The following is a 27,047-nucleotide window of genomic DNA, read 5'->3' on the forward strand; positions in this document are numbered from 1 at the left end:
AGTATTGCCTTTTCTTATAGCATTTCACTTAACTTATGCTTTTCAGTGATTTTCCATGAGAATTTCCCTAAAAATAAAATAAACAAATAAATAAATCCTAGCTTTTCGTTAATGTGGGCAGTTTCAGAAACCTTGCTAAGAGCATCAGACATTACTTTGTCACCATTGGTGAATCTTACATGTACGATGAGAGGAAATTCAGGGAACTGATTGTTACTTATTATTGAGCTACCTTTACTTTTTTCAAAGTGAACCATACTCATCCATTTCAGGTTCTCAAAGGTAACTATGAAAGACTATTAGGATGCTCAAGCAAGTTTCAAGTATTACAACTAAAATTCACATGTTGTCACTTATTAATTCATACTCTTCAGGTAAAAATTGTGTCCCATCTTTAGAAAAATTAAGATTGGTCTATTTTCTTTTATACAGACTGTAGGCCTTGAAGCTGTTAGCGCAAGGATTAGCGCTGGAACAAACTTTGTTTTTCAGACTAGCATGTCAAAAGTTTCAGCAACAGTTATATTTTGTTGTTTAAAAGTGTGATAAAAAAAGGGATTACAAACTTTAGAGCATCTGCAGGAATAATCTTGGTTTTGGACAGTGTTGCAGAGGAACAGTGAGCAATAGGTTTGAAGCTGCTTTCCAATGGTGGAGTAACAAACAGTAGGTGATAGTACAGAAAGCCATTCAGGCTCTCTGTGATGGGTCTTGTTTCCTATCAAGATATTGTCTACTGATGCACGTTACCCATATTCATCCATTTGTCAATGTGTGTATACATAAATACATTTCAGATGCATATTTTATATATGTGTATATTTTTTTTCTGACGGAAGATGTAGTGAGGAACAACAACAAAATATCAGCAGGTAGCTAAAAGGCTTGGTGACATCAATTTCTAAGCAATAGTTAAGCAGTGACATAGAATTTGAAATACTGAACAAGTATTCAAAAATATCCTACTAATATGAATAGTTGGAAATACATTTAACATTAAATCATGAAGGACTGTTAGTTCTCTATCCTTAGACTACCCCAATTGCTTTGGCTTAAGAAAAGAAAAAAATCTTTGAGTCTGACCTCTTTCCCTCTCAGGTGCCCACATACATACACATATACTAGCAGTACTGCAGTATTGTGGAGGTGCCTTGATTACAGAAAGGCTCCTTGCAGCTGTTTTAAATAAGATAAAGCTGGGGAGCAGATGCAGGATTGGTTAAGTGGTTCTGCATTCAGTCAGTTGAGACTCATCAGGTCTCATTAACTCAGGCTGCTCCTGAAAGGCACCGTACTGCTGAGCTGGCCCCAGAAATTAGCTGGCTGTGTTCATACAGTGCTCTGCGTGCATTAGTTAAATCTGTCTGACCTAAGCTTGTTCTTTACTGAAGCAGCTTTAGTGTCTCTGCCCCATGTGGTATTTAATCCAGAATTTAGGTTAAATCATCCATAGGTAATTGACAATTGACTGCCTTTCTGGAGTGCACAGCTCAAGCATTAGATATTTGCTCTCTTGCATATCACTGTTTTTCCTAGGCCTCCATCCCTCCCGCCCATGCCCCTCTCCTGCTGTTCACACTCATTCCTGTTCCCTAGCCACCTCTCATCCATGACCTCTGTGCTTCCTTCCCCAGGTGTCTGGACCCACAAAGTTGTGCTCACAGGTTGGCAGCTTCAGGCTGTGCTGCCTTTGTGCACTTGTGCTGAGCCTGAAGCATGCAGCCTCCCTGGGTGAGTGCAGCAGCAACTAGCTGTTAGGGTAGGATGGAGAGGAGAGGGGCCGGGACTGCTGCTCCCCTTTTCACAGGGCTTGTGCCCAACCTGCAGTGATATACCAGGCTCTGGGCAGCCCCAGTTGGACATGCAGTGCCACACCCTGTAGGTGTGACAAGAGGTGTTTTTGTTGTGCAATGTGAGTAATGAATATGAACACAGTTCCTGGCTATTACAGGTTTAAGTAATTATTAGTTTGCAGATAGAGCTGCAGTTTAGAGGTAGTGCAAGAAATGCCATCAGCCAGAAATTCCATACAATTGGATGAATGTATAGAAATCTCTCCTCATGTACCTCTTACGAGACTTCAGTTGTTTATGACAGGGAATTGTCCTCCCAAGGAGGAACCTGGATGATCTGATTTCCATATGCTATGTCTCATGCTGTGAAAGTTGGTTTGAAATGTTTTCCTTTGATCTACAGTGATGGTAGAAAACAACCAACTATCTTTTCTCTAGGGAACTACCTTGGCATACATAGTGAATCAGTTCTGAGCATTTGTGATCTCTTAGTGCCTGCACATCTGCACCAGTGAAAGAAGCCTAACACTTTACCAACTGGGTAAAATCATTTAAGATTTTGAAACTACTTTCATTTGTGCGTATGTTTTATTGCTGGTTTTTTACTTTTTGAGGAACACAAGGTCACATTCAAGGAAGTTAAAGCAGCCTGATTTAGATCTACCCTGAAAAAGAATAGTAAAGATGAAATCCCAACAATTGTTCCACTGCTAAGACTCTATTTTAAAAAATAAATTAAAATTACACATCTTCACTATTACCGCAGTGTTCATAATATTCTATGTGACTGTTACTGGTGTTTGCTCTTCTTTGGCATTCTGTCTCAAATTTCAAAATGACACGTATGTGAGTTCAGGTACCCCTGTGTTAATGGCTGTCATCCTCCATTCTTTGTGTACGCATCTTCAGTAAAGCAGTCCAGCCATTTTGTGCTTTCTTTGGCAGCTTGCTGCTGTTTTTCTTTTACAGCAGGGGCCGTTTTTCTTCTGAACTTACCAGCTTGAGACACAGACTGAAAGCAAGAGGAGTGTCATGGCAGTAAGCTGGCATGGCAACACTGGTACTGCAGCACAGATGTGAAAGGCTCAACCACTGAGGCCTACGCAGTCTCCACTAGCATTTCTAAGAAAGCATCTGGCAGACTATTTGGACAAGATGAAGCATAGCATTCAAACTTGTCAGTGCTTCAGAGTTTTGTTTTACTTTGTTTTTAACAAGAATATATTATACTGTCATAGATAAATAAACTGTTGTTGCCTTTAGCTGGTTCTTCAGGGCTATGTGGTAACAGCATCTGTTTTGCTTTGTGTAATATTTCTCTTTTATTTCTTAGCACAGTTGTCCACTCCAGTTTTTATGGTCCTTGGGCATGTTTTTAGAGAGTCCTTCAAGTCTCTTGGAGAATGGCTATAGTATACACCTTTGCATTTTTTGGTATTTGGAATGAAGCTATTTAACAGTATACTCTGTAGCGATAAAGCAGAAACAACAGAAATAGTACCTTCCTAAACTTTGTTTTCTTATGTTGCTATTTCATTGATGATTACAGAGTTGCTTGCCTTCCCTTATAGTTCTCAAAATATATAAGTAAATCTTTTTGTCTGGTGGAAGAAGACTTAAAGAAGGGTCTTTTCATAAGTGATAATTTCTAAGTGAATAGAAGGATTAAGGTCAAAAAGTTGAACAAGAGAGATTTGCCAAGATAGATATATTTTTTTCACCAGCATAGACTGTAAAGTACCTCCCAGTTTTTGCGGGCTGGTATTTGCAGAAAGCCAGTGACCTCAGTCTGGAGTCCTTCCAGGATTTAGCTCTTGAAGAACTGCTTGTCACAATCTAGCAACGCTCTTATTTCCATAGAGAGATACAAATCATTAATTTTTAAAAATGTAACACATTTGGAAGCTCTTGTTTCCACCTCCCAATATGGCCTTTCAGTTGAACTGACTTTGTTATGGTAACAGAAGAGGGAGAGACAGAGACAAGGGTCCAGATGCATCTTCACAGTCTCCTAGTTAATTTGGGTTTGCCACCCCTGGAGAATTGACTGCATCAATCCTTAGTTTATCCTTTATATGGTCTGACATTTTCTTGCACTTTACTAGTTTACTGAGTAAAAAGTGAAAATATCACAGATCAGACAAGGGCAAATTTTCAAAAACATGAAACTTGAAAATAATTATCCCATAAGTTTATATATATCACTGTGTTGTGCTTCATGACAGATCATGCGTCATGAAGGTCTTATTGGCGTGAACAAAGTTAAAAATTGGTGAAAAGCTCAAAATCAAGTTGGATTAACTGTTGAAGACGAACATTTTGTATTAATGAACTGTTAGCTGGCAGTGCTATAAGCCCTTGGGTTTAGGAGAGAAGATTTGTGAATTCAAAAGAATTACCTCTCATGTTGAAAAACACTATAAAAAAAAAAGGATAGTACACCTTCATCCTATCTTCAGAGTTATTTTTTTTCAGCCATGACTGACACTGTTACAGAACGGAATTTAGTGAATTCCTGAATGTGATCAGAATTTTTAACGCAAAGCAATATATGACAGTTTATCATATAGCTAAGCCTCATTTTTGTAGTACAAGGGAGAGCAAGCATATGAAAATAGTCTAGATAAAAATTGTAGGCAAGCCTGTGTCTCTCTTGAACTATGAAAGTACTTTGTACAATTTTCATATTTAACAAATTAGAACATTAACTAAGGGTAAATAAAAATACCTTGGAAGAGGGAGTTTTCATTCTTTTGTCTCACTAGAAAGTTGACTGTGAACCAAGCTTTCTCCAAAGCAAGAGGCAGTTACAAAACTATGACAAGTCACAGAAAATCTTTACTGAGGAAAGATGGAAGTTTTTCATAATTTATTTATGAATATAATACGGGAAATGGTGTTTTCATTTTGACTTTTAATGACACTTATTCTAAACTTATTTTCATTTTGATGAGAATATTTATTTTGTTTATAAGTGGGCTGTAATTGTACCCCAACAAATCCCCCTTCTGTAAGACTGAAATGCACAAACTCCTTTCCCCTCAGGCCTCAGTTACTCTTCAGTCACAAAACGGAAATTGAGAAAGACTATTAATTTTGAGAATTTTCTTGGACTTCTTATTAATTAATGAAAACCCATTTAAAAATTAGTATGTATATCTATATCTGCTTATATATACACATGCATAAATATCCATAACAGGAACTTATTGGTTCCTATCCTTATGCTAGAATTGTGTTTCCATTTGACAAGTAATTCTTCGTTTTCTATATATATCAGGTATATTCTTTGGACTGTCATTCAGATAGTAAAACCATATGCTCAGTAAAAGAAAAATGCTGATTTTATTTTTTTTTTCACTGAAGTACAATTGTGTGTTTCCTTTGCAAGCTACTAATCAATGTCTGCAACTTCTGCCTTCAGCAATGCTTATAAAGGAAATATATTTACTGTTCATAGCATGAGTTCCCCTTGTCTGAACAAGGAATGGCTCTGGTTATGTGCTCAAGTTTATGTTTAAACATTGCTCTCAGTCAGAAATTGGTGAAATATGTTTAAGCTGCATCATAACTGTGTGAGGGAAGGGAAGACAAGTAGGACTGATGCTGATCTGAGGAAAGAGCACATTGAAAGGGAATTACTGAAAATGCAGGAGGAAGATCTGCTGCCTTTTTGTCTTGATTTGTACATTTGCAAATGGCTAAGGTATCCATCTAGGCAATGAGTCACCTGCTTTCCATGTCTTTCTTGTCCTGTACTGTTTAGAAACATTCCTTACACCAGGCTCTTATGACTTGTGTTCGTCTATGCCTCTTCTGTTGGCTTGACAGCACTGCTTGGAAAAGACGCTCATGATCTGAGACAAGACAGAGGTGATCTATGGAGTGCTTGTGTAGTCTTGCTAGTCATGTAATGACTAGGTATCTTTCCACACAGCCTACCCATGGCTGAGTTTCCTTCTGTAAGATCTCCACCTGCTTTTTGCGCTACAAAATGATTTGGGGGACCCAACTCAGCCACAGCTCCTACTTCAGTTACACGTAGCAATCAAGCGTGCAGTGCTTAGATCTTTTACTCAACCCACCCCTTATCCTCTTACATTCTGAAGTGCAAAATACATGTTCTGAGTGCTAAATATGTTATTTTCAAAAGACCAGGGTCTCTGTGAAACCATGGAGGTAGGTTGGCATTAATAATTCAGTAATTCCTGCTGGAAACTTTAGAACTCCCCTTTCAAATTAATTATAAAAGTAAGACTTCCCCAGTCCAAACTTTTAATAACCCATTTTACTCTGTGCAACTATTATTTCTTCAATTGTAAAATCTTCTTGTACTTGCAATATCCACATGATATACATTGCCTTACTTCCTTCACTGTTAAAGAAATATTTTTTTTTTTTACTCTACTTTTACCTTCTGTGTTATTGTTGGACTTAACTGTCTACATAGCTACTGAAAAAGAAAAAAAGAGAAAAAAAAGAGAAAGAAAAAAAAAGAGTAAATACGAGCTAGAAATAAAAAGTAAAACAAGCTATCCTTAAACCAGAAATTGAAAACAAACAAAAAGACTAAAAAGACTGAGAGAACCATAGCTTTGGGTTTGAAATCTTTCTGTATAAGTGAGAAAGATTTAGACATAAAAACTGGGCTTTTTATTTTGTCTGGTTCTTATCTTTTGGAGTGATAATGAGATATAAATGAAGATAAGGATCTAAGTTACTTGATCTGGCTTAAGGTTATTCCATAGTTTTTTATCAGATGCTGGTAAATAATAACTGCTCAATGCCTGCTGTTCCCCTCTCCCTCCTTACAAGGACTACAGAATTCACAGTAAAAAACTATTGATGTAACAGCTTTGTTTTTTGTGTGTTGTTTTTTTGTTTGGTTGGTTGGTTGGTTTTGTTTTTTTGTTTGTTTTTAAAAAGCAATCCCAAAGAAACTATCCTCTTTCTTCATTTTACCTTATGCTTGGGAGAATATCTGCTACCATAAGGCATCAAAGGAAAACTTATTTGGCAAATGATGCGGTGCCAATGTGTTTGTTTTCAGTAATTTGCTATTACTGAAGAAAATTTCAAGTGAAAGTAGTCAAAGATTTCCAGAGCCTTTAAAAGAAACCTAGGAATTAATTCTGTATTTCCTAAGAGCAGAATATTGATTCAGGCTAATCTTTTCCCTGAAAAAATTGTATAATCAGGAGAGCATCTTTAGTCAAGCTCTTAGCTTTTCTTTCCTATGAAAATATAGTAGCTTTTTTCTTAAATTATATTTTTTAAAAAGGTAAAAATATTTGCTAGTTTTGCCTATGTTCATAATGTCTGTTTGTTACTGTTGTATGCCAGGTAAACATACTTTCTTTTAAACTGTGTCACAAAGTTAACAATTTACTTTGATTTTGAAGTGCTTTGACAAGTACAGTTTTCACGGGATCAGTCTCGGATAAAAAGAAATGGTACCATAATCAAAAAATCACCATAATCCAAAAAACAAAACAAAACAAAACAAAACAAAAATTAAACCCCAGTAAATTTAAAATGAAAGCTGCACCTTTGACAAACAGAACAGCTGTTTTCCTTTTTCTTCATAACATATGTTTGTAAGCACAGTGAAGATATCCTTATTCTGAAAAGGATTAGTTATATTGGAGAAATAAAGTGGCCAAATTTGAAGACAACTCTCTGAAAATGGCTTTGTGCTGAGGGACTTCTGTTCTGCTGATATGGAACCTGGGGAAGCTCTGTACCTCCTAAAACTGGTCCCATCAATGAAGTTATTTCATGTGATTACATGCAAGGACATCAGATATCCTGGAATGGCTTTGCCTAATTATTTTGATAATCAAGTAACAGATAAACTCACATTTGTTTACATGATTTTCATACTATATTGTCAAAAAGCCAAGTTGTGCGGGGAAAAGACTGTAATTTCATATGCAGTTTAATTTTGCTCAGATTTACTCCTTGAGCTGTCATCCCTTTTCAGTTGTAAATTCTTACACTTGATTTATCACCATGTTCTTTTAGTTGAATGGATCTCATCACTAACTATCTGAAAGTTTAAACGTTGTCCCACTTGTTACACGTTCATCTTTAGATTTGTTCCTTCTGAGGCTAGGGTACTTCCTGCTTTGCTAGATTTGCTTTGAGCTATATTATTGTTATTTTGCAACTTATGTCTATGCCTCCTTTTTCTCAAGTTGATATCCATTATGGTGGTCTGCGAAAATGGAAAAAAAATAAATAAATTAATAATCTCAGTGGGCCTTGGCTGACTTGAAGCCACCCAGTAAGGATTATTCCTGTACTTGGAATCCACTTGTGAACTTAATCCATGCTAAATGTATTTTTCCTTGCTGACTGCCCCATTTGTTGATGCAGTTCTAGAGCAGCATGGCTGACTTTTGCAGGTAGTGAAAGAGACTAAAAGAGAGGGTGAGAATTCTCCCATCTCCAGTCATCACCATGGTCTAACAATGTTGGTCAAAGTGTGAAGATTTAATTACTCTTCTCAGTGGTTTGATTACTTAATGTAAAAAGCATGTTGCACTTTTTGCTGTCAGAACTTTGTGGTATGAGCCAGAATTCTTAAGTTATACAAGTACAGTTCTCAGATATTTATAATGCCACCAACATAATTTCTTGATTTACTGTCACAAAAAGTATACAGAAAGTTCCACTACACTTTTCATGTCTCTAGTGAGACACCTGATACTCTGTGACTTGTGGCTTTCCCACAGCATAACTAATAGTGTTGATATATTCACAAAGCCAGTGGTAAGGGCTGTATAGGCAGTTTTTGAGTGGGCCTTAAGTGGGCATAAAAATAAATACTCATGGAAAACATAAGCTACAAAAATTACTCAGGCCATAGTGCCCCATCTGTTAGTGTTTTGCTTTCATGACAGGTACCAATCAGCTAGCAATGCTGGTGAATAGTAAGTCTAGCTCTTCATATTTTCTTTAAATTATACATGCTTTGGAGGGAAAACACAAACCAGCTAATAGCCAAAACAAAAGTCGTCTTAAAACGAAAACTCCACTGCATGTAAGTACATCAATTATTTCATAATTTTATTTTTAATTGCAGAGAGTACATAAACCATCACTTTTTATCCTATTCACTTACTGCTTAGTGTCAAGAAAGGAAATTCAAGTTGTGCTTGGGAGGAATAACTTAACAAAGCCAATTTTATTATGCAGATGAATTGTAGGTGTAGCATATCTACATTTCTGAAATTGTTAGCAAGCCTTTTTTCCAAAGCTTTCTCTCTTTCTAGGTGTGTATATAACACATTATATTTAAAGAGCGAATCGACTTTAAGAAACTCAGTTGTTTTCAGTGAAAGCTGTCACAGCTATACAATTTGGTCAGGAAGCAATTGCTTCAATTTTTGTTTAAACTTAAGATTTAGATTCTAAGATTTTTCAAAAGATGAGCAAACCATTTCCACAATGACTGTTCAGTGGAATTTTGCTTTTCTTATAAATAGCATAACAAGTTTGGAGGACCCAATAGGTTTTTAAGAAATATTTTTTCTTTCTTCCATTCCTGTATTAATTGTTCAACACAGGAGTTACTTCAGTGGTCTACTAGTTGGTCTCATTAAGCATGGATGGTAGTGACTATAATGAAAACATCCCAAAGTTTTAGGTTTTTTTGAGTTTTAGTTTTTTTTAGGTTTTTTTTGAGTTTTAGTCTTTGGTTATGCCTTGTTTGTGACAAAATGGTGCTTCTATCTTACTCTTAATTGAGAGGATCTGACTAACTCTCTTTTTTGACCAAACAAAATCTTTTTACTTACACAGTACTAGCTTTCTTAAGTCAGACAATAAATAAATAAATAAATAAATGTGGATATTCACTTTACTTACTGTTTTATTTTATATTCTATGCATTATAAAGCTTGAGAATATTTAAATTTTCAATCTCAAACCATGCAGTTCTACCTAGAATTCGTTACACTTCCCTTCCTTCAGTTTTTCATTTTATTTCTAGCATTTTTTCAGTTGCTGATTTAAACAATTTAATCTATTTCTTAACCTCCATTTTGTGTAAAGAAATCATAAAAGTTAGAAACCTGAAAATTGGGTTTTTCTTTTGAGCAGCTGCTGTCCACAAATGTGGAAAGATTGTTGAAAATGAATACCATCACTTTCTGACAAACTATAGACGAGTTTGATGACTGAATCTCATCTTTCCATTACTGCACTGTCTCCAAGCACTCTTATGCTGGTCTTCATAGATATATGGAGGAAAAAGAAAAGCTCTTTCGAGTTTAATGATGTTTTATTTTTTTACAACTAAGTGATCCATCATCATTATTTATCTGATTCTGTTCACCTAAATTTATTATTTCACATTGAATTATTGATTAAAATATGGTCTATAATATTTAGCAGTGTTATTTTTTGTGTGCTTTTTGGAATATAAGGTAAATGAGAATAAAGGGACATTACATGTACATGAACAGAGGTGTTTAGAGAATAAAAAATACTCTTGTTGATGACTTCCTAAGTGTTTGTACAAGTGCTTTTGGTGACCTGATGAGGACTAGATAGATTTGTGTTTAACAGATTTTGAATAATCTTTCATATTAGAATCGTTTTTTGTATAATCCATTTTTAAATAGCATGGAAGAGTTGTTTTGATGTGCTAACATTTATTATCAGAGGCATCTGGTCTTTTACATCTGGAGTGTGTCCACCAGGGTGCTCCTGTTAATGGGCTTTTCCTCCCATAGCTGTTGTAACAACTTCTAACAATTTCCACTAGCTTTGAGATGAGGATCTAATTTTACAGTGTCAAATATTTGGTTGAATTTCTAAAAGGTTTTATGAGTGTATTCATATACATATTGCTGCTTGATATTTTGCTGTTTTTGTTTTAGTGTGTCCCATCTAATTCTTCACAGTTGTTCCAGTTTATTCCCTGAACCGAATTAAAGTTTAGTGATCTTTTATTGTGTTCATCAAAGAACAGAAGACACTTTCTTCTGTACTGCAAGCATAGTCTGGTTGGAGACTCAGGCTGGATAAGATAAATCATTATATTAAAATCATATGAAATATGAAAAATAGGGAACTTTAGGCAATTTGAGAATCACTGTTGATGTGAGACCATAGAATAATGTAATTTGCTGGCCCTCTTCTAAACAGTTTCTAGCTAGAAGAAGGAGAGAAAAAGGGAAATATTGCTTTGTAGCAATACCATGACAGTAGGCCATGTAATTATCTGAGAATGTTGTACTTATTTTAATGTTCCTTCTGCACAGTCCATTTTTGTAATGCGTATAATGCAGATGTTGTTAGGTTGCAATGGGACTGCTGCTGCTATTATAAAATTCATGTCACTCATTAACTTGTCTTCTTTGAAAATGAAGTTTTGAAGGCACGTAGATATCTAGAAGTAGTAACTGCCCCTGTAGATTTTATTTCTTTTTCTTGAATGCTTTCACTAGGGAGTGACTTCTAATGAGAAATGTATTCTATCCTTAATTACGCAAACTGCTTCATTAACTGAGTATTTCTGTATGTAATCTAATCAGTACAGAGGAGAAAATACCACCCAAACATTTGGGTACAAATTTAGAAGTGAGATACAATAGATCTTCAATGGACATCTTTTACAGAAGCTAAAGGCAAGAATTTCATAGGATATAACTGATTGTGTATCTTGAAAATGACCTTTTTTTTTTTTTTTTTTCTGAAGAGCTTTAAACTGAACAAAATGAATGGGGCTTCTAGCTTGCTTTGATGATACATGTTGTGCCTACTAGAAGTGATATTCCTGTGCTCTTTTCTATAATCCCATTGAGCAAAATATGATACTAGGCCTTTACTTGTCACCTTAAACTTGGTGAAATTACATAAGTCTAATTTCACTTGGGAGACCAAATTTAAGGTCAGACTGCAGGTCTTTCTCATGCACTGCAATCAGTGAATTAGAGCTTTAAAAATAAAATTTGATTATTTGAAATAAAAGCATCTTAAGAAAACAAAACAAAACAATAAAACAGTCCAAACAAAGGTCTGTAAACAGATGAATATATTTACAGACTACCTAATCACTCTGCATAGGGGCTCTGAGAAATAAAAATGCTTCACTGAGTTTTGTTATGAGCTTCATACCTGCCATACTCTTGTGTTCTGGTGACCAAAAATTGTAGGCAGATGTATAGTCTCATCATAATTTGATAATTAATTCTTCTGCTTCCAACTCCTAATTCTGAAAAGGCTAATGAATGTCTATTCTGGAAGCTATGTGAAGGAACTTGAAGTTGTGACGTTTAGTCAATGTCTTTTAAATATGTGCTTGGATGATGATCATCTGGGAAGCCATTCTACTGATTCCTTGTTTGCTCTTCCCTGTTCTTTCAGTGAAAGTTAAACTCTGTATGTATAGATTCTGTGTGCCTTACTATTATTGAGTTCTTATTTTTTCTTGTATCTCTAAGTGTTGCATTTCAGGATTCATTACATCATAAAGATCATGGTTTACTTTTCTGAAGCCCGCCTTTTTCCCTTTGAGTAGCTCTAGATCCAATTCTCCTATTTTAGTCAGGTTGCCTGGGCTTTGTGTATCTTCGTGGCTAATAGAAATCACTTTGACTTGTAATTGCATTTCTATAAGGTAACATTTAAAGGCAGAAAAATCTACATTAACAGTCTTGTGTTGGCTTTGAACTAACAGTAATTCAGTAGCCTTAAAATATTAAGAAACAAACAGTATTAATTAGATTTCTTGAGTTAGAGAAATCCTACTGAATCTGCTAATAACATAAATCCCTCTATATTTTTGAAAAGAAAAAACAACAACAACAACCACAAAAACCAGCGTGAAGTCTAAGAGAATATTATTCTTTCTGTGGGTTTGTAGAGGAAAAGGTTTGTGGTCATGCTCGCATAATTGGAGACTGCCATTTTATACTTAGTTTTATAGGTTTCATTTGTAATGATTATTACAAGATTGATCTCATTTTACATACATACATATATGCTTGTAATGTAGGTAATGTAAATAGCAAAGAACAATTCTGCTGTATGTCAAACTGGCACAGAAAGATGTCACTAAACATGGTCTTCTCAATGGCTCTACATGCTTTTTTCTTTGTTTATTTTTATATTTCTTTGCAACCAGGCAATACTACAAGATCTGGAGCAAAGACGTCCCCAGCTGGATGAACTAATAACTGCAGCACAAAATCTAAAAAACAAGACGAGCAATCAAGAGGCCAGAACAATAATTACTGACCGCAGTAAGTAATGATTCTGCTATCATATGTTGTTTCAGGACGTATGAAAGATATTGTAACACTTCATATGCATAGCATTCTGTAGATTCAATCTGTATGCATTCAATCTTAAAAGTAGAGTTCCATTAAAAAACAATTCTCACACATTTTTCAGACTGCCAGTAGGGCAAATGTATGTGAAAGTCAGTGATGACAGATTTTTGAAACTTTCACCTAAAATTTTATATTATCTTCATAATTGAAACACATTGCAGAAATTATAGAATGTGATCACCAGAGGTAAAGAAATATGTTTATTCTTAAAAGAAGACAGTGACAACATCAAACAAATGAAACAAAACAAAACAAAAATTTTGTAATACAGCTGAACATTTGTGAGAAGCTTTCAGTTCCACTCCTGTAGTACAGCAGCAGCATCTTATTTCATCTCTTCTCAGATGGCAGAAACCTGATAATGCATACTGTATTTATTAGTTCTTCAATTTTGATTTCCCTCTTTAGAATGGTAGAGTCACCGACCATGGGAGTGTTCAAGAAACTTTTGGATGTTGCGTTGAGGAATATGGTTTAGCTGGGAAGTATTGGTAATGGTTGGACTAGATGATCTTCTAGGTCTTTTCCAACCTGAAAAATTCTGTGATTCTGTGAATTAACCAACTAGCTGTATACAAGGTAGAAAGTTAGTAGATGAAGTTTCAGAAAAAGTTTGTGGAAGTAGTGTTGTTACCCTTGGATACTTGCATCTCCTTATTTCTTTCAGCATAGGGTGAAACACACACTTTCAAGATCATGCTGTAAAAGCAGCCATCTGTGGCAGATTGTTCTATAACTTTGGTTTTTACTTTGGTTACTTAGGACTAAAATACAAGAACAAAAAATGGTCATAGAGGTGCCCTGTAGAACCTAGAGAAAATACAGCCAGATCACTGTGGATGCAATCTGTTCAGTATATCTTGGTCTGGAGACAAGGAAATTGCTCCCTGAATCTGATAATGTTGCGGCTGTAGATATAGGCTAAGTTTTTCTATTCCCATACTTTAAATAAAAGATTTGTGACTTCTTCCTCCCCTTCCTCTCCCCCCCCCCCCCCCCCACTCCCCCCCCTTTTTTTTTTCCAGTCAGTTTATAACTTTCCAAAATTTTTTAAAACCACATTGCACTTTTGGCTGCTTTGTTTGATTTTGCTTTTATGTTACATAAGAAACTGTTTCTTTTTGACATGTAATTAATTTTAGAATCACATACTCAGTTGAATTCAGATGCAGTTTATATATACACCTTAACTCTACAGCTCATATTCAAAGCCAGTATGTGTAGAACTCCCATCAGCATTCTAATTTGTGTTTTCATTTTTAATTCTGAGACAAGTCGTCAGAAGATAAGAACTGTAGATTTTACATGAAATGCAAGCATAATTCCTAGAAGCCCACATGAGAATTGTATGCATGACTAGATTTCTTTCTGTTGGAAAACTGCTTTAAGTGAAATTGACTTCTAAGATAGATTAAATGCTTCATTCTCATGTAGTAAAAAAGGAAAGCAAGCTATCTATCAGTCTGTAAGTCATGAAAGAATATGTGCTATCCAAGCTATATTATAACTTCCAACTGTGGCTAGTAGTATGGTGAATTTATTTTATGTAATGGTTTCTTATATTTTATATATAAAAACTCCCCAAATTGTTAGTTATTTTTGAGCCTAAGGTACACAGGATTCATTTTTGCTATGATTTAGCAGTTCATCTTCTATGATGAAACTGGAAATATCCTTGACTGCAAATCTGCAGTTTATGAAACTCTAGATAAAAGTCATCTCCCTTCATGGTTTTTCAGGTATATGTCTTGCTGTTGTATAGCATCATTTGATGTTAACCTATTAACAAAAACTGAACAAATTAGAAATACATCTGTGTTTCTGAAAGGGAGGAAAGTAAACTGTGACAAGCAATAATTTTGATCCAGTTTTCTGAGGAGGCAAACTATATTTGTTAAGTTCTTGTTCTACTTAGTTTATATTTGTATGACTGTAGCTATTATAGTCAATAGGTATTTGATACTTTGAATTTTAAAGAGATTGTGATATTTTCAGGGGGGAAAACAAAGCAAAACAAAACAAAAAAACCCATACTTTACAATATGACACAAGCTTTTCTTTAGAAAATAAAAACAATTTAAAGAGAAGCTCATAAAAGTAAATGTTTTCCTCTGAAGTTTTTTCCCCTCACTCATACTTCATTATCTGTAAGAAATGTCAGGAGCTGCACTACATAAAGGAACTTGGCAATAGGGAGGAAAGCTATTATGATGTTTACATTGTATTATTTTAAAATCCCTGTTTATACTATGTATAGTATGCAACTTGCACATTGTATAATACCTAATAATAATTATATTTAGTCTTGGGAGAAAGTTCTTGGAAAATGCAGGATGCATCTCTGCTCTTTTAGTTTCCTTGATAAAGCATTCTTTTCTAACAGAACCATATGCCATATAATAACATTTTTCTTTACATAATGCATCACAGCTCCAAAACATTTTGTTTTACTGCTGATGAAAACATTGTTTCTTAACCTGAAGGAGTTTATAGACAACTTTGAATATAGTAAAGTAATTACAATTGAAAATTCATTTTATTTTCCATCAGTTACTATGTATAGAATACGAAAAGCCAGTAATGAATCAATATATGAACATACCAAGAGATTTAAAAAACAAAACAAAACAAAACAACAACAACAAAAAAAAACACTTTCAAGTCTTACAATTAAGAAAGTAATTACAAAAGATACATTAGATTTTGTTACATTCTTGAAATGTTAGAAACTTTAAATAGCAGGACTTCCTGCTGCTGTGTTCACACATATGAAAGATAACGATGAATAACCTTTTTGTGGTTTTACTGTGCTCGTAATTTACATCTCAATTTTGTAATTTGGTTTCTGACTGTGTAAGTGATAGAGAGGAGGTATGAAAATGAATATTTATAGAATTCTGTGAGGAAATAATCTTTTACTGACCAAAGAATCTCCCTTTAAAGATTATAAACCAGTTACATATAGCTTTCTTCAGTAATTATGGGAAATGTATTGAAATCTTGAGATATTGCTTGAGAGGTTAATTAAGTTTTATTACTTTAAATACATAAATAGTGGCATTAAATGCAAGCATATCTGTAAAGACTATTTTGATGAAGTATTACACTACTGGGGTCTAAGCTATTCCCTTTCACATCTGTTTTGGCCATTTTTTTGAAACCAAATCCAGAGTTGTATGTATTGTCTATAGATTTCATAGATAGATATAGATCTATCAATGATAGATATAGATGCATTTTGGTCACAACAACCCCAGGCAACCCTACAGGCTTGGGGAAGTGTGGCTGGAAAGCTCTCAGACGGAAAGGGACCTTGGTGTGCTGAAAGGTTCTTACAGTGAGAGTGGGGCAGGTCTCTTCTCACTAGTGACATGTGACAGGACAAGGGGAAATGGCGCCAGGACAAGTTTAGGTTGGATATTAGAAAGAACTTCTTTACAGAAAGGGTGGTTAGGTACTGGAATGGGCTCCCCAGGGAGGTGGTTGAATTGCCATCCCTGGATGTGTTTAAGAGCCGTTTGGATGTGGTGCTCAGGGATATGATTTAGCAGAGTTGTTTTGTTTTGTTTTGTTTTGTTTTGTTTTGTTTTGTTTTTTGTTTTTTTTGTTTTTGTTTTTGTTTTTTTTTAAAGATAGGCTACTGGTTAGGCTGCGGTTGGACTTGATGATCTTCAAGGTCTTTTCCAACCTGAGTAATGTATGATTCTATGATTCTATGATTCTAGATGAAGTCTTTTGGGACAGTTTTTGTTTACTCATTTTTACGTTGTTTGTTTTTATGTTTTATTCCTTTTTTCTTGCTGTTGTTGAAAAAAATGCTATACTTTATAGTTGATTATTAGGAGAGCTGTACTTGATGTAATCAGAGAAGTCTACTGTCTTTTTGCAACCCCATAAAATTGCTTTTATTGAATAGTTTTCAGTATTTGACAGCTTTACGATAAAATCATCAACTCATCATCACTTTCATTACAGAATATATGGAAACTTCATAGTGAATTACAGCTGTACTGTTGTACTTGACATCTTAAAATAGCTGTCTCTGTTGTACTGCCATCCATGTGGTTTTCACTTGGAGCTATTGAATATAAATAGTTTATCACTTGAATAAAAACAAATTCCTACAATCTGGAATTTGCTATCCAATACTGAAACATGTATTTACCAAGACTGTGAAAGAAAATTGTAAATGAGAACTGTATTTGTATACTGTTTGTTTGCCCAGTTATCTCATCGTTTTGTTTGTTTGTTTGTTTTGTTTTTGGTGGTGGTGGTGGTAGTTTTTTTGAGCTGACTTTCTGAATAAATCCTAGAGTTTGCTGGTTTCTGTGTATTTCAAGATCTCATCAAGAGCCAGAGTAATCATTTTCCAGAGTAATTAAGATACACACTTTGTTAATCATCGTAATGTACTTCTTTAATCTGAAACTATTTATTATTTCTGTGAGACTTCTGTGCCTTCATGGATATGAAGGGAGGGAGAAACTACTTGATAAGAAAACACCAAAAACAAGATGGAACTTTACAAGTGATACCATGTGGGTGGGAAGAGTTCCACATTTGATATTACTTCGTTGGCACAGATTTGCTGCTATAGGGTTTGTAACGAAACTGTGGGATGTTTTGAAAAGGAGGAAGAATTTATTTTGTAACACTAAGGAGAGATACTGCTTAAGACATGGAAATAACATGTTATGGAAATTTCTGAGCAATTAGGGAATTAGAGTTATAGCCCATATGTGGCAGAAGCATATGTCTTAGTGGATACAAGGCAAGAGCTAAATTCCCTACTCAACGGTCTTGCAGGAGAGACGAGGCTACATGAAGATGACCTGCCTTCATTTATAGTTATAATCTTGAGTAAAAGTGGCACAGCTGCTTCAGTCGCACCAGACAGCTGCTAGGTGGGTTAGGTAAGATCAGTGCTGCTGGCTGTGCTTGTGTTGTCAGCACTTACCTTGTCATGCCTATGAAGAGACTTAGATAATTACTAAATTTTGTGTTGCGTGGAAATTAAGGTAGAACATAGCTGATTAATTCTAGATGGGTATTTTAAATAGAAATGAAGGGTCTTCTAAATTTTTTTTACCTAGAAATCACTTATTGATGGAAAATAGTATCCCGGATTGCCTTGTTGGATAGAAATGCCTTAATTTTGCCCAGATTATAGGCATTAGCAAAATATTTATCTTCTGTCCTCCCCAGAAATTAGTAGAGCAAAATGGTAGATAAATTTCTCATAAGGAAAATGTGACCACAAAATGAGTTCTCTGTTAAATGAGCTTATGAGCAGTAAAAATAAAGTCTGGTGAGCAATACAAGCCTGTGAAGAGAGTCTTTCAGAAAGAGTGATTTGGAAGTAATAATAACAACGATAATAACAACATGATGGTAATAATGATGATGATAACAACAGCATAAGCAAAATAAAATATCCTTCACACCTCTGAATAAAAAGAGGATAGTTTGGTAGAGGAATACTTCATGCGCATTAAACATTACAACCATGAGTCAGTGATGTTGGCTTGGTGACAGATCAGGGATATATTATCACCCGGAAGAAAACAAAATGTTCTCATTTCAGTGAAAAGTCAGGTGAGGCATGGTGCGAGAGCTAGTGTCAGACTGTTTTGTGTCTTTTTTTAACCTCTTTTGGTTATCATATTGGGGTTGATTGAATCAGAAGATGATGCCAGTCAAAATAAAGGCAAAATACAAATAAAAATAAAAAATCTTACCATCTAAATTGCCAAGAAAATTCAAGCCTTTTTAGTATTCTACAATTTACTGTTTCATTGCTTGCAAAAGGCTTGTAGACTGACATGACAGAGCTGATTTTTAGTAAAAGGCTCAAGCATATAAAACTGCAGCTTCTCTGAACTTCAGCCTACCCTTTCACCAATTAGAGGGAATTTGCTGCCCAAGCTTGTGAGAAAGCACAAAATGACAGGAAGTCTTATTTTCAGGCTGTTAGCAGATGATTCCTTACCTCAAATACTAAGATAAGCTCTATTAATAGTGTTCTTTGGGGCATTTTTTATGTCTTATATTCTCAAGGGATGTAATATTTTAACAGACTGGTTTTATGGAAGTATATGCCCTTGTTCTTAATGTCTTTGCAAAAATCTTTGACATCCCTAGAAGTCTGCATACATATGCCAACTTGAAGGAGTTTTCTTGTCTGAATTAAGGAGTTTATTGTCTCAGGGACTTAAAAAAGAAGCAAATTTACTTGTAAAATGTAAAGGGAAGAGTAAGAACTACCACACAGTATGAGGCTTCATTTCCTACTAATGTACTCTATTCTCTCCAAAATTGATGTTATCACGTCCTGAAGAATATTTAAGAATTCAGTAGTAGCCACATGTGAAGTATTTAGAAAGTACTTCTCTGTATATGAAGTATTTCATTGACATCTTAAACAATTATTGAAATGTTAACATAAATTTGTGAAATGTAACAGAACTCAGTCAGGAATTAGTGGTTCTTTGGAAAGGCAAGCACTGAGTTATTTTAGAGTTTTCAATATATTTAATTGTATCTAATGTGACACTTGCTATTTGCAGTGTTAGAGAAAAAAACAAACAAAAAAAAAAACTGAATTTGGTTTCATTTTACAAATGTTAGTTAACATTTGTATAAAATGCTTGCTAATCTGAAAATTATAAATGCTGAAAGGGTTCGACTGAAAGCATATAATTTTTCAGTATCAGAAGGTTGTTCTAAAGACTCATATATTGGCCAGATCATCAGAAAATATTTTCTTCCTTGAATGATATTGGAAAGGGTTTTAAGAATTATACATATATATATATAAATATTATAATACATGTTATATAAAGATTTCATTTATTTATTTATTTATTTATTTCCCTGAAAAGGAGTATCCATTATGTGATCTAATTACAAATTACTCCTCCACTGATGTTTTACCCAGAATGTGATGGGCAACATTCAATGTCCACAGTTATTTTAAAAAACTGTGGTAGAGCAGTATATATTCGTGTATGCCAGACCATAATTTTCTGTACTAATTACTGAGCAAACTGGAGACAAACAACCTCCTTTGCAGAGATTATAACTAATCCATGATATCAGTCAAATGCAGATTTTTGTGTACATTGTTATCTATGTCTTTTTCTGACGCAATACACAGTGAATGTATATTGGAACCTGCAGTTGTTTTCAGACAATCCAGTTAAATACCAAGAATATGTTTATGTTTGGCCTACAGATTTAAATTTGGCTTTCCTTAGGATAAATTTATCATGGCTTTAGTTTTGCTTGAGTTGGGAATAAAATAAGAACTGAGTGTTTTGCACAGCCCTGAAGCTCCTTTGGAAGTCCAACCTGAGTAAATACTAGTTTAGCCTATGTGAGAAATGTTCTAGGACTTTGCTATGTGGTTGCACCAGTCTAGTGGTTTCATTTTGGTATGTACTACACCAAATCATCATGATGGTGACTGATATATCTGTGCAGATAATTCCAAGAATCTCCTTTTACTACTATCTTCAGGACCATAGGCATACTAAAATTGTAGTTTGAAGTTTTTTTGGTCTGTATTTAGTGGTTCACAATCTCTGTAAGACTGTGTCAGTTTTCACCCTGCCAAAAAAGGAGGGAAGGGGAAATTGAGCATAAAAATTCTGCTTATATTTCATCTTTCTTGTCAGCAGGGCTGTTGCATACATACTAGGTGAGACAATGAAGGGTAGGAGAGCTGTCTTGTGGATTCCTTGCTTTGTAATGGAGAGTAGACATTGAACTGTCTAACGTATGCTGAGGAAGCAGCCGGGTCTGAGTAGAACTTAAAATCTGAAAAAAAGTATTTAGAAAAGGTTTAATTATATTTTAATGAGACAGGAATCTATGCACAGTAGATGAAACACCAGTGCTGTGGAAATTTCTCCTGGCAGTGTCAAACTGTGTTTATGTCTGATTTATCTTTTTATGTGTCAAAATGAGTGCTGTGTTTGAAATGAGGGGTTGTGTTTTTATATAATATTAATTATATTTTCAGTATTATTATTCTCTCTGATTTATTGTGTGTTGATACTTGGAGTTCTTCACTGCAGCAGTGCATTGGGGTGGCAACAGTAGTGGTTTAAACTGTTCCTGGAATAGTTTTTCTCTGCTTTATTTTATGCAATTTGTATCCTGCAGGATGTTCAGCTCTGGAGTAAATATTCCATGTTCTAGGTTCAAAATTAGCTGTTTCAGTCATGTCATGATACTGACTTTGAAGTGTGTTCGTATGTCATTGATTAAGCTTAGGGCATTTAGTGTCTCATGAATGCTAGAATCCATGTAACAAAAAGAATATGAACAAAGAAGCAGAGAGGTCTAAATTTAAAAAATAATAATAATAATAAAAATTAAAAAAAATATATCATTTTCTAGCCTATTTTAAGTCCTGTGGTCTTGTATTACAGGTCATTAGAAATTTCATGTGTTGGGGAAGGTCAGTATGTATTAACCAGCATTAGACTGACATCATCTTCTAGAACATGTATTATAGAATAGAGTATGTGCAAATTTGAGATGGAAGACAGAAAGGGATGTAAGGGATGGGGAAATGTTAATCTCAGGTAGAAGCAAAAACCTTGAGGAGTTAACTCATGTTTGCAAGTACTTGGTAAAATATTCATGTACTCAGGAAAATTATTTTTAAAGCAATACTACATTTCTCCAGTTGCTAGTGTAGTGTATAGTCTGATGTGTAAACGTTATTTTCTTTTGAGCCTTAGTTTCATCTGTAGAGGAATTTCTAGTCAGCAGCTACTGAAAAGATAACATGGAAGAAGCTGTAAATTTCTCACTATATTATGAAAATTCTAATTCAAAAATAATATACATGTAATTTCCATTTCTATTATTAAATAAAAAATATGTTAATTTAACTCAGTTTAAATCTTTGTGCAAAATGTTCCAAATTTATACTTAAAATAGAACATAATTATATTACAAAGAATCGTTGCTTCTTTACTTTGAAATCATAGATTGCTAATTTGAAAGTATGATGTGCTTTCAAAGGCAAAAGTTAAAATCAAGGCTATAGTGTCCACTGTTTTTTGTTGTAGCTGTTGTTTGGTTGTTTCCCAGTTTATGTTGGTTGTTGGTTCATCCCTTGAGCTGAGCTCAGTACTGCTGCAAGCTCAGTTTTCTGTAGTTGTAGAGCAGGTGAGCAAGTGGAGCTGGTCTCCCAGCTGACTACTGCTGAGAGGTGCTGGCAGTTGAATGATTTTGAAGGTTTGGCATAGTCACAAGAGGCACAGTGAAAGATTTACAGTAGTCTGTGCTCATAATTCCCAGTCTTGGAATACAGTTGTAGCCTAGCAGGTGGTCTCAGAGGTAAGAGGAACACAAACAATGACTGGGAGCCACTGTGCTTCTTACCATTGCAGTGTGACTGACAGTTCAGTCTTGCTGATGCAGCTTCATTAGTATTACAGAGGCACAGAATTGGACCTGGAGAGCAGTAAACAAAAGCTTAGCTTTTCAATGATATTATTCTGACAGCTCAAATAATATTTAATGTCCAATAACAGAAGGAAGACATGTGCAGTTCATCCATTATAAAATGAATAGAAGCCAACTACAGTCTTCAAATTTTGAATTTTCATGTTAGTGCTTTTGTGAAGAGTGGAGGTTATTCTGTCTGTTGAAGGATGGAAAACATTGCTTCAGTTAACCTTGAGCCTGATATTCACCTGTTCTTAGAATTCCTAAGTACATTTTTAATTTTCCTAGATATTTTGATGCTTAAGATCTCCCAGTCTTGCCCGTATAGTTCAAGCTGGATCTGTTAAATCAAAAACAAATCAAATGGGAATACAGATTAACTAGTGCAGGTATATTTGAAAAGCAAGTCTTAGTCTAAACTCAGCAAAGGCAGTACACTGCTGACAGTTTAAACAAACAAACCAAAGGAAAAGGAAAGAAAAAAAAAAAAAAAAAAAAAAAGAGGAAAGAAAATTCCAAATATGAATGTACAGTGGCATCACAAATTTATGTAATACCAAAAATCCTTAAATTCATTGCTTGTATGGTTCATTAGGTAAGTACTGCTTTTCACACATTTCTAGTCCTAAACTGCTATACAGACCATTATGCTTTTGCATGTAAGCACAAAAGTATATGAAAACTGTCGTATATGAAAGCCAATGCACTTTAATAATGCTAATAGCGTCTGTGTTTATGTTCAAAGAAAGTAAAATATCATTTCATTAATTTAATTTCCCATTTCTAAATGCTGTCACAGAGAAGTTATATTTCTCCTGAATATCTTTTAAAATATTTTGTAGGTAGAGTGGTTATTACAAATGCTATGCTATATGAACAGATATTTGATTAATAATTCTGAATTATTTTCTTGCAAGGAGCTTTAATAATGAAATGCCTAGAAACAATATTAACAATATTTAATAATGAAATGCCTAAAAACAATATTAAGATACTTAACTAAATAAATAAAAAGATAAATATTAGAACACCTAGTGACTTCTAATTAGTAATTACATTCTTAAGAGAGACAGTAATGATTTATTCAATTCTTTGGAAACTTTGATATACATTTAAAACTGTAGTGACTAGACTATTTATATATTCCTCGTATAATTAATCGTATTAGTCATAATCCTGTAGCTTCTCTTTGTGGTTCCTTCCATCATTCCAAATATTATTTTTAAATCTGAAGTGAATCTTCATAATTGCATGAAAAAGCTTTAAGAAACATCAGACATGATTAGGTGGGAGTTCAGTCATACAGTTGCTATTTTCTGCATACAGCAAAGGAAATCAAACATAACATACATTCTGAGGGGTAATGAAATCACTCTAGCATGGGAACCATCTGGTTTTCAGTCAGCACAATGTTTCTAAAAAGTTATATTTTTCTATCAAATAAATATTTGAACCTGTGCAGAAAAATAGTAATTACCTCCTGGTGGCTTGTCCACATGCACCCTCCTTCAGATTCTGCATCCTGCCTGAGTGGTGGGACCAGACTGGCCAGAGGACTGACTGGGGCAGCTGGGGCAATCCATTCTTTTCATAAATTTCCAGCTTATTTAGGGCCTGATGGCAATGAAGAGCCCTTAATCATTCCTTAATCTGCACATCCATCTCCCTAATAAATACATACATACATACATACATACATACTTATACATTTTTGTGGTTCTTGTGTTTTGTTTTTTTTCTTTAAGTTTCTAGCAGAGCTACATTTAGGTTTGTTATTTCATTCTAAATCATTGTTATTTCATTCTAAATCTTAATGAATCTTACTTCTCTTGAGATTGTTTATTTCTCACATCAAAATTCTACAGATTGCATAACATTTTAAAAAATGGTAAACAAATGGCCTTCCACTTCATGGACACCATGATCTGTTCCCTTTTTCGATTAGTGGAAAAAAGTATTATGAAAACTTGCATATGAAAGGTGATAACTGTTGTATGCATAAATAATTTCATCAGAACTTGACAGTCCAGTGAATGCATTTTGAAGCATCCATTTTCCACATAATAATCTTCTGCATGCTCTCCTCACTGCTCAGCCGTAGAAGTTGCTTACTTCTTGTTATAAAATACTCATTTCTTTAGATATGCTACCAGCTTTGTTTGGTTTCTAACTCCCACTCCATATAGCAAGGTATAAAGCATGCTTCACAGTGCTGAAGAATTATTCACTTCATGCTTAATGGAAACCACTTGACAGTTTTCAGTTCATTCTGTTTGATTTGACACTTCCAAAAGAACAGAGTGACCTTCATTAGTTTGATCATATGGAAACAGCCTTGTTAACAGAAGTGATTTTAAGATAAAAGTAGGTTTACGCTAGTTGAATGAAGCAAAGTTGAACTATAGACTTACAATAGCTGAAAATAATTGTACTACAAAATTATCAAACAAGAAAAGAAGATTAGGAATATGTGTGTATATGTTTGTTGTTTTGTTTTTGTTGTTGTTGTTCTTTTGTTTGTTTTTTTTTTAAGTGTATAAATGTGTTTAACTCTTCCTTCTGCTTATCTTTCTTAGCCTCTGGGAAATAAAAGAAGTTAACATTTTTTCTCCCAGGGCTTTCATACCCTGGGAATTCTTTCCGGTACATTCTCACTGTTCTTCATCACCCCAAAAAGAAGATTCTGAGTGCTTCATGGTTTCTCTTGTAAAACCTTTTTTATGAGTGTTTAGAATATTGCTCAGAAATAGAGAGGATTTGCTCAGTTCTTTCCTTTTCCTGACATGTTACTCATTCACTTGTTCATTTTGGAATTCAATTTGTGTACATACTTTCTGTTATGCCTGACTTTTTTTGGAAGTCATAGGGTTTTTTGTTTGTTTTTAATCAGGCATTACACATTACCTCAAGGAATAATCTTTCTACAAATACTTTAATAGATTTGTGGTGCATAAAAGCAACATCTGGGATTATGATGGAATAAATGAGAGACTTCACATTAAGCTAGAAAGTCTATGTTCCCAATCCATCATTATTTTTTTGGTTTATTGGCTAAATCCTCTCATCACATAACTGACCAACTAAGAGATATATACAATGTTTTAGATAACACACTTAGTGTTTTTTCATATTTAGCAAAGCACTGCAATAATTTTTTAATGCCCACATTTAAGAAGGAAGATTTTAATGAGTATCTGAAAAGAAGTTATAGGAATCTATAAAGAGGTATCTCTTTACAAGAAGAGTTAAGAATAGATGAAGTCTAAATTGCTGAGTAGGCTGGCTCCAACTGTTCCCTACTGCATACTCCTCTCTACCCAGTTCCACTCCATAGTGGTTGCCTACAGGCACCATGTTGGTAGATGTTGCAACTGTGTGACTCCTTCAATACTTCAGCATTTGAAAAAGAAATGTTTTAAAATTATTCTAGTTGGATTCTGCATCTACCATCAAAATGTCCTTGTTAGACCAGCTGCTCTCTAGGGGTCGCAGTTGTTCATAAGAACAGAGCCAACACCCTTTTGTGTAGGGATATTGTATGATAGAGTTTATTAAATAATATTTCCTTGAGGACAATGACTTAGGTCTGATATCTCATGTTCTGAAAGGCAGCAGAAGAGTAGGTGGAGCACTTTCAAGAAGAAATAATTGACAAAAGGAGAACTTTAAGTTCTTCTCAAGAAATATAAATGATAGTTTACTTACTTAGAAAAAAAAGTTAAGAAAAATTTAAATCATGTTTGAAAAGTGGCATTCCCCATGGCTCAGTACTTGGACAAGTTTTGTTTAACATTTTTATCAGTGATCTGGATCAGCCAGCAATTTTGCAGTCAATACCAAGTTAGGCAGATTGCTGATCTGCTTGAAGGCTCTGCAGGGTGATGTGGATAGGCTGGGTCATTGGGCTGAATCCGTTCACATGGCATTCAACAAGCTAAATGCCCGATGCTGCACCTGGATCATAATTCCATACAGTGATATAGCTTTGAATTGCTTAAGTGTGTGCAGAGAAGGGTGACAAAGCAAGTTCAAGAGACAAGAAAACAAGAGTTGTGAGCAGTCCCTGAGCGAACTGGAAGTTTTTAATCTGGAGGAGGGTGAGGGGTGACTTCATTGTTCTCTATAACTGCCTGAAAAGAGATTGCAGAGAGGAATGTTTTGGTCTCTATTCTCAGCTGACAAGTGATAGCATGCAAGGAATATGTCTCAAGTTATGCCATGGGATGTTTAACTTGGAAATTTTGTAGAATTTCTTTACAGGGAATGTGATGAAGCACTGGAACAGGCTGCCCAGGGAAGTGATGAAGTCCCCATTCTCATTTAAGAAAAATGGGACTAATTTACATGGTTTAATGATAGTACTCAGTAGATCAAGTTGTTCTAGATGTCAGGTTGATGATTGTGCTAGATCTTTAATGTCTTTTGCAACCTAGACCGTTCTATG

General features: G+C 34.7%; 1 protein-coding gene across 18 annotated transcripts in view; it reads left to right on the forward strand.

The window, feature by feature from the left end:
* Positions 1-27,047, forward strand: part of DMD (dystrophin) — a 1,110,121-nt gene that overhangs the window by 817,307 nt on the left and 265,767 nt on the right. For all 18 annotated transcript variants that reach the window (XM_072349305.1, XM_072348356.1, XM_072348443.1 and 15 more), the window contains one exon: positions 12,931-13,048. In XM_072349305.1, the coding sequence (XP_072205406.1) occupies positions 12,931-13,048 (118 nt within the window). The remainder of the gene's footprint in view (positions 1-12,930; positions 13,049-27,047) is intronic.

Source organism: Excalfactoria chinensis, chromosome 1, assembly GCF_039878825.1.
Source record: "Excalfactoria chinensis isolate bCotChi1 chromosome 1, bCotChi1.hap2, whole genome shotgun sequence".
NCBI lineage: Eukaryota > Metazoa > Chordata > Aves > Galliformes > Phasianidae > Excalfactoria > Excalfactoria chinensis.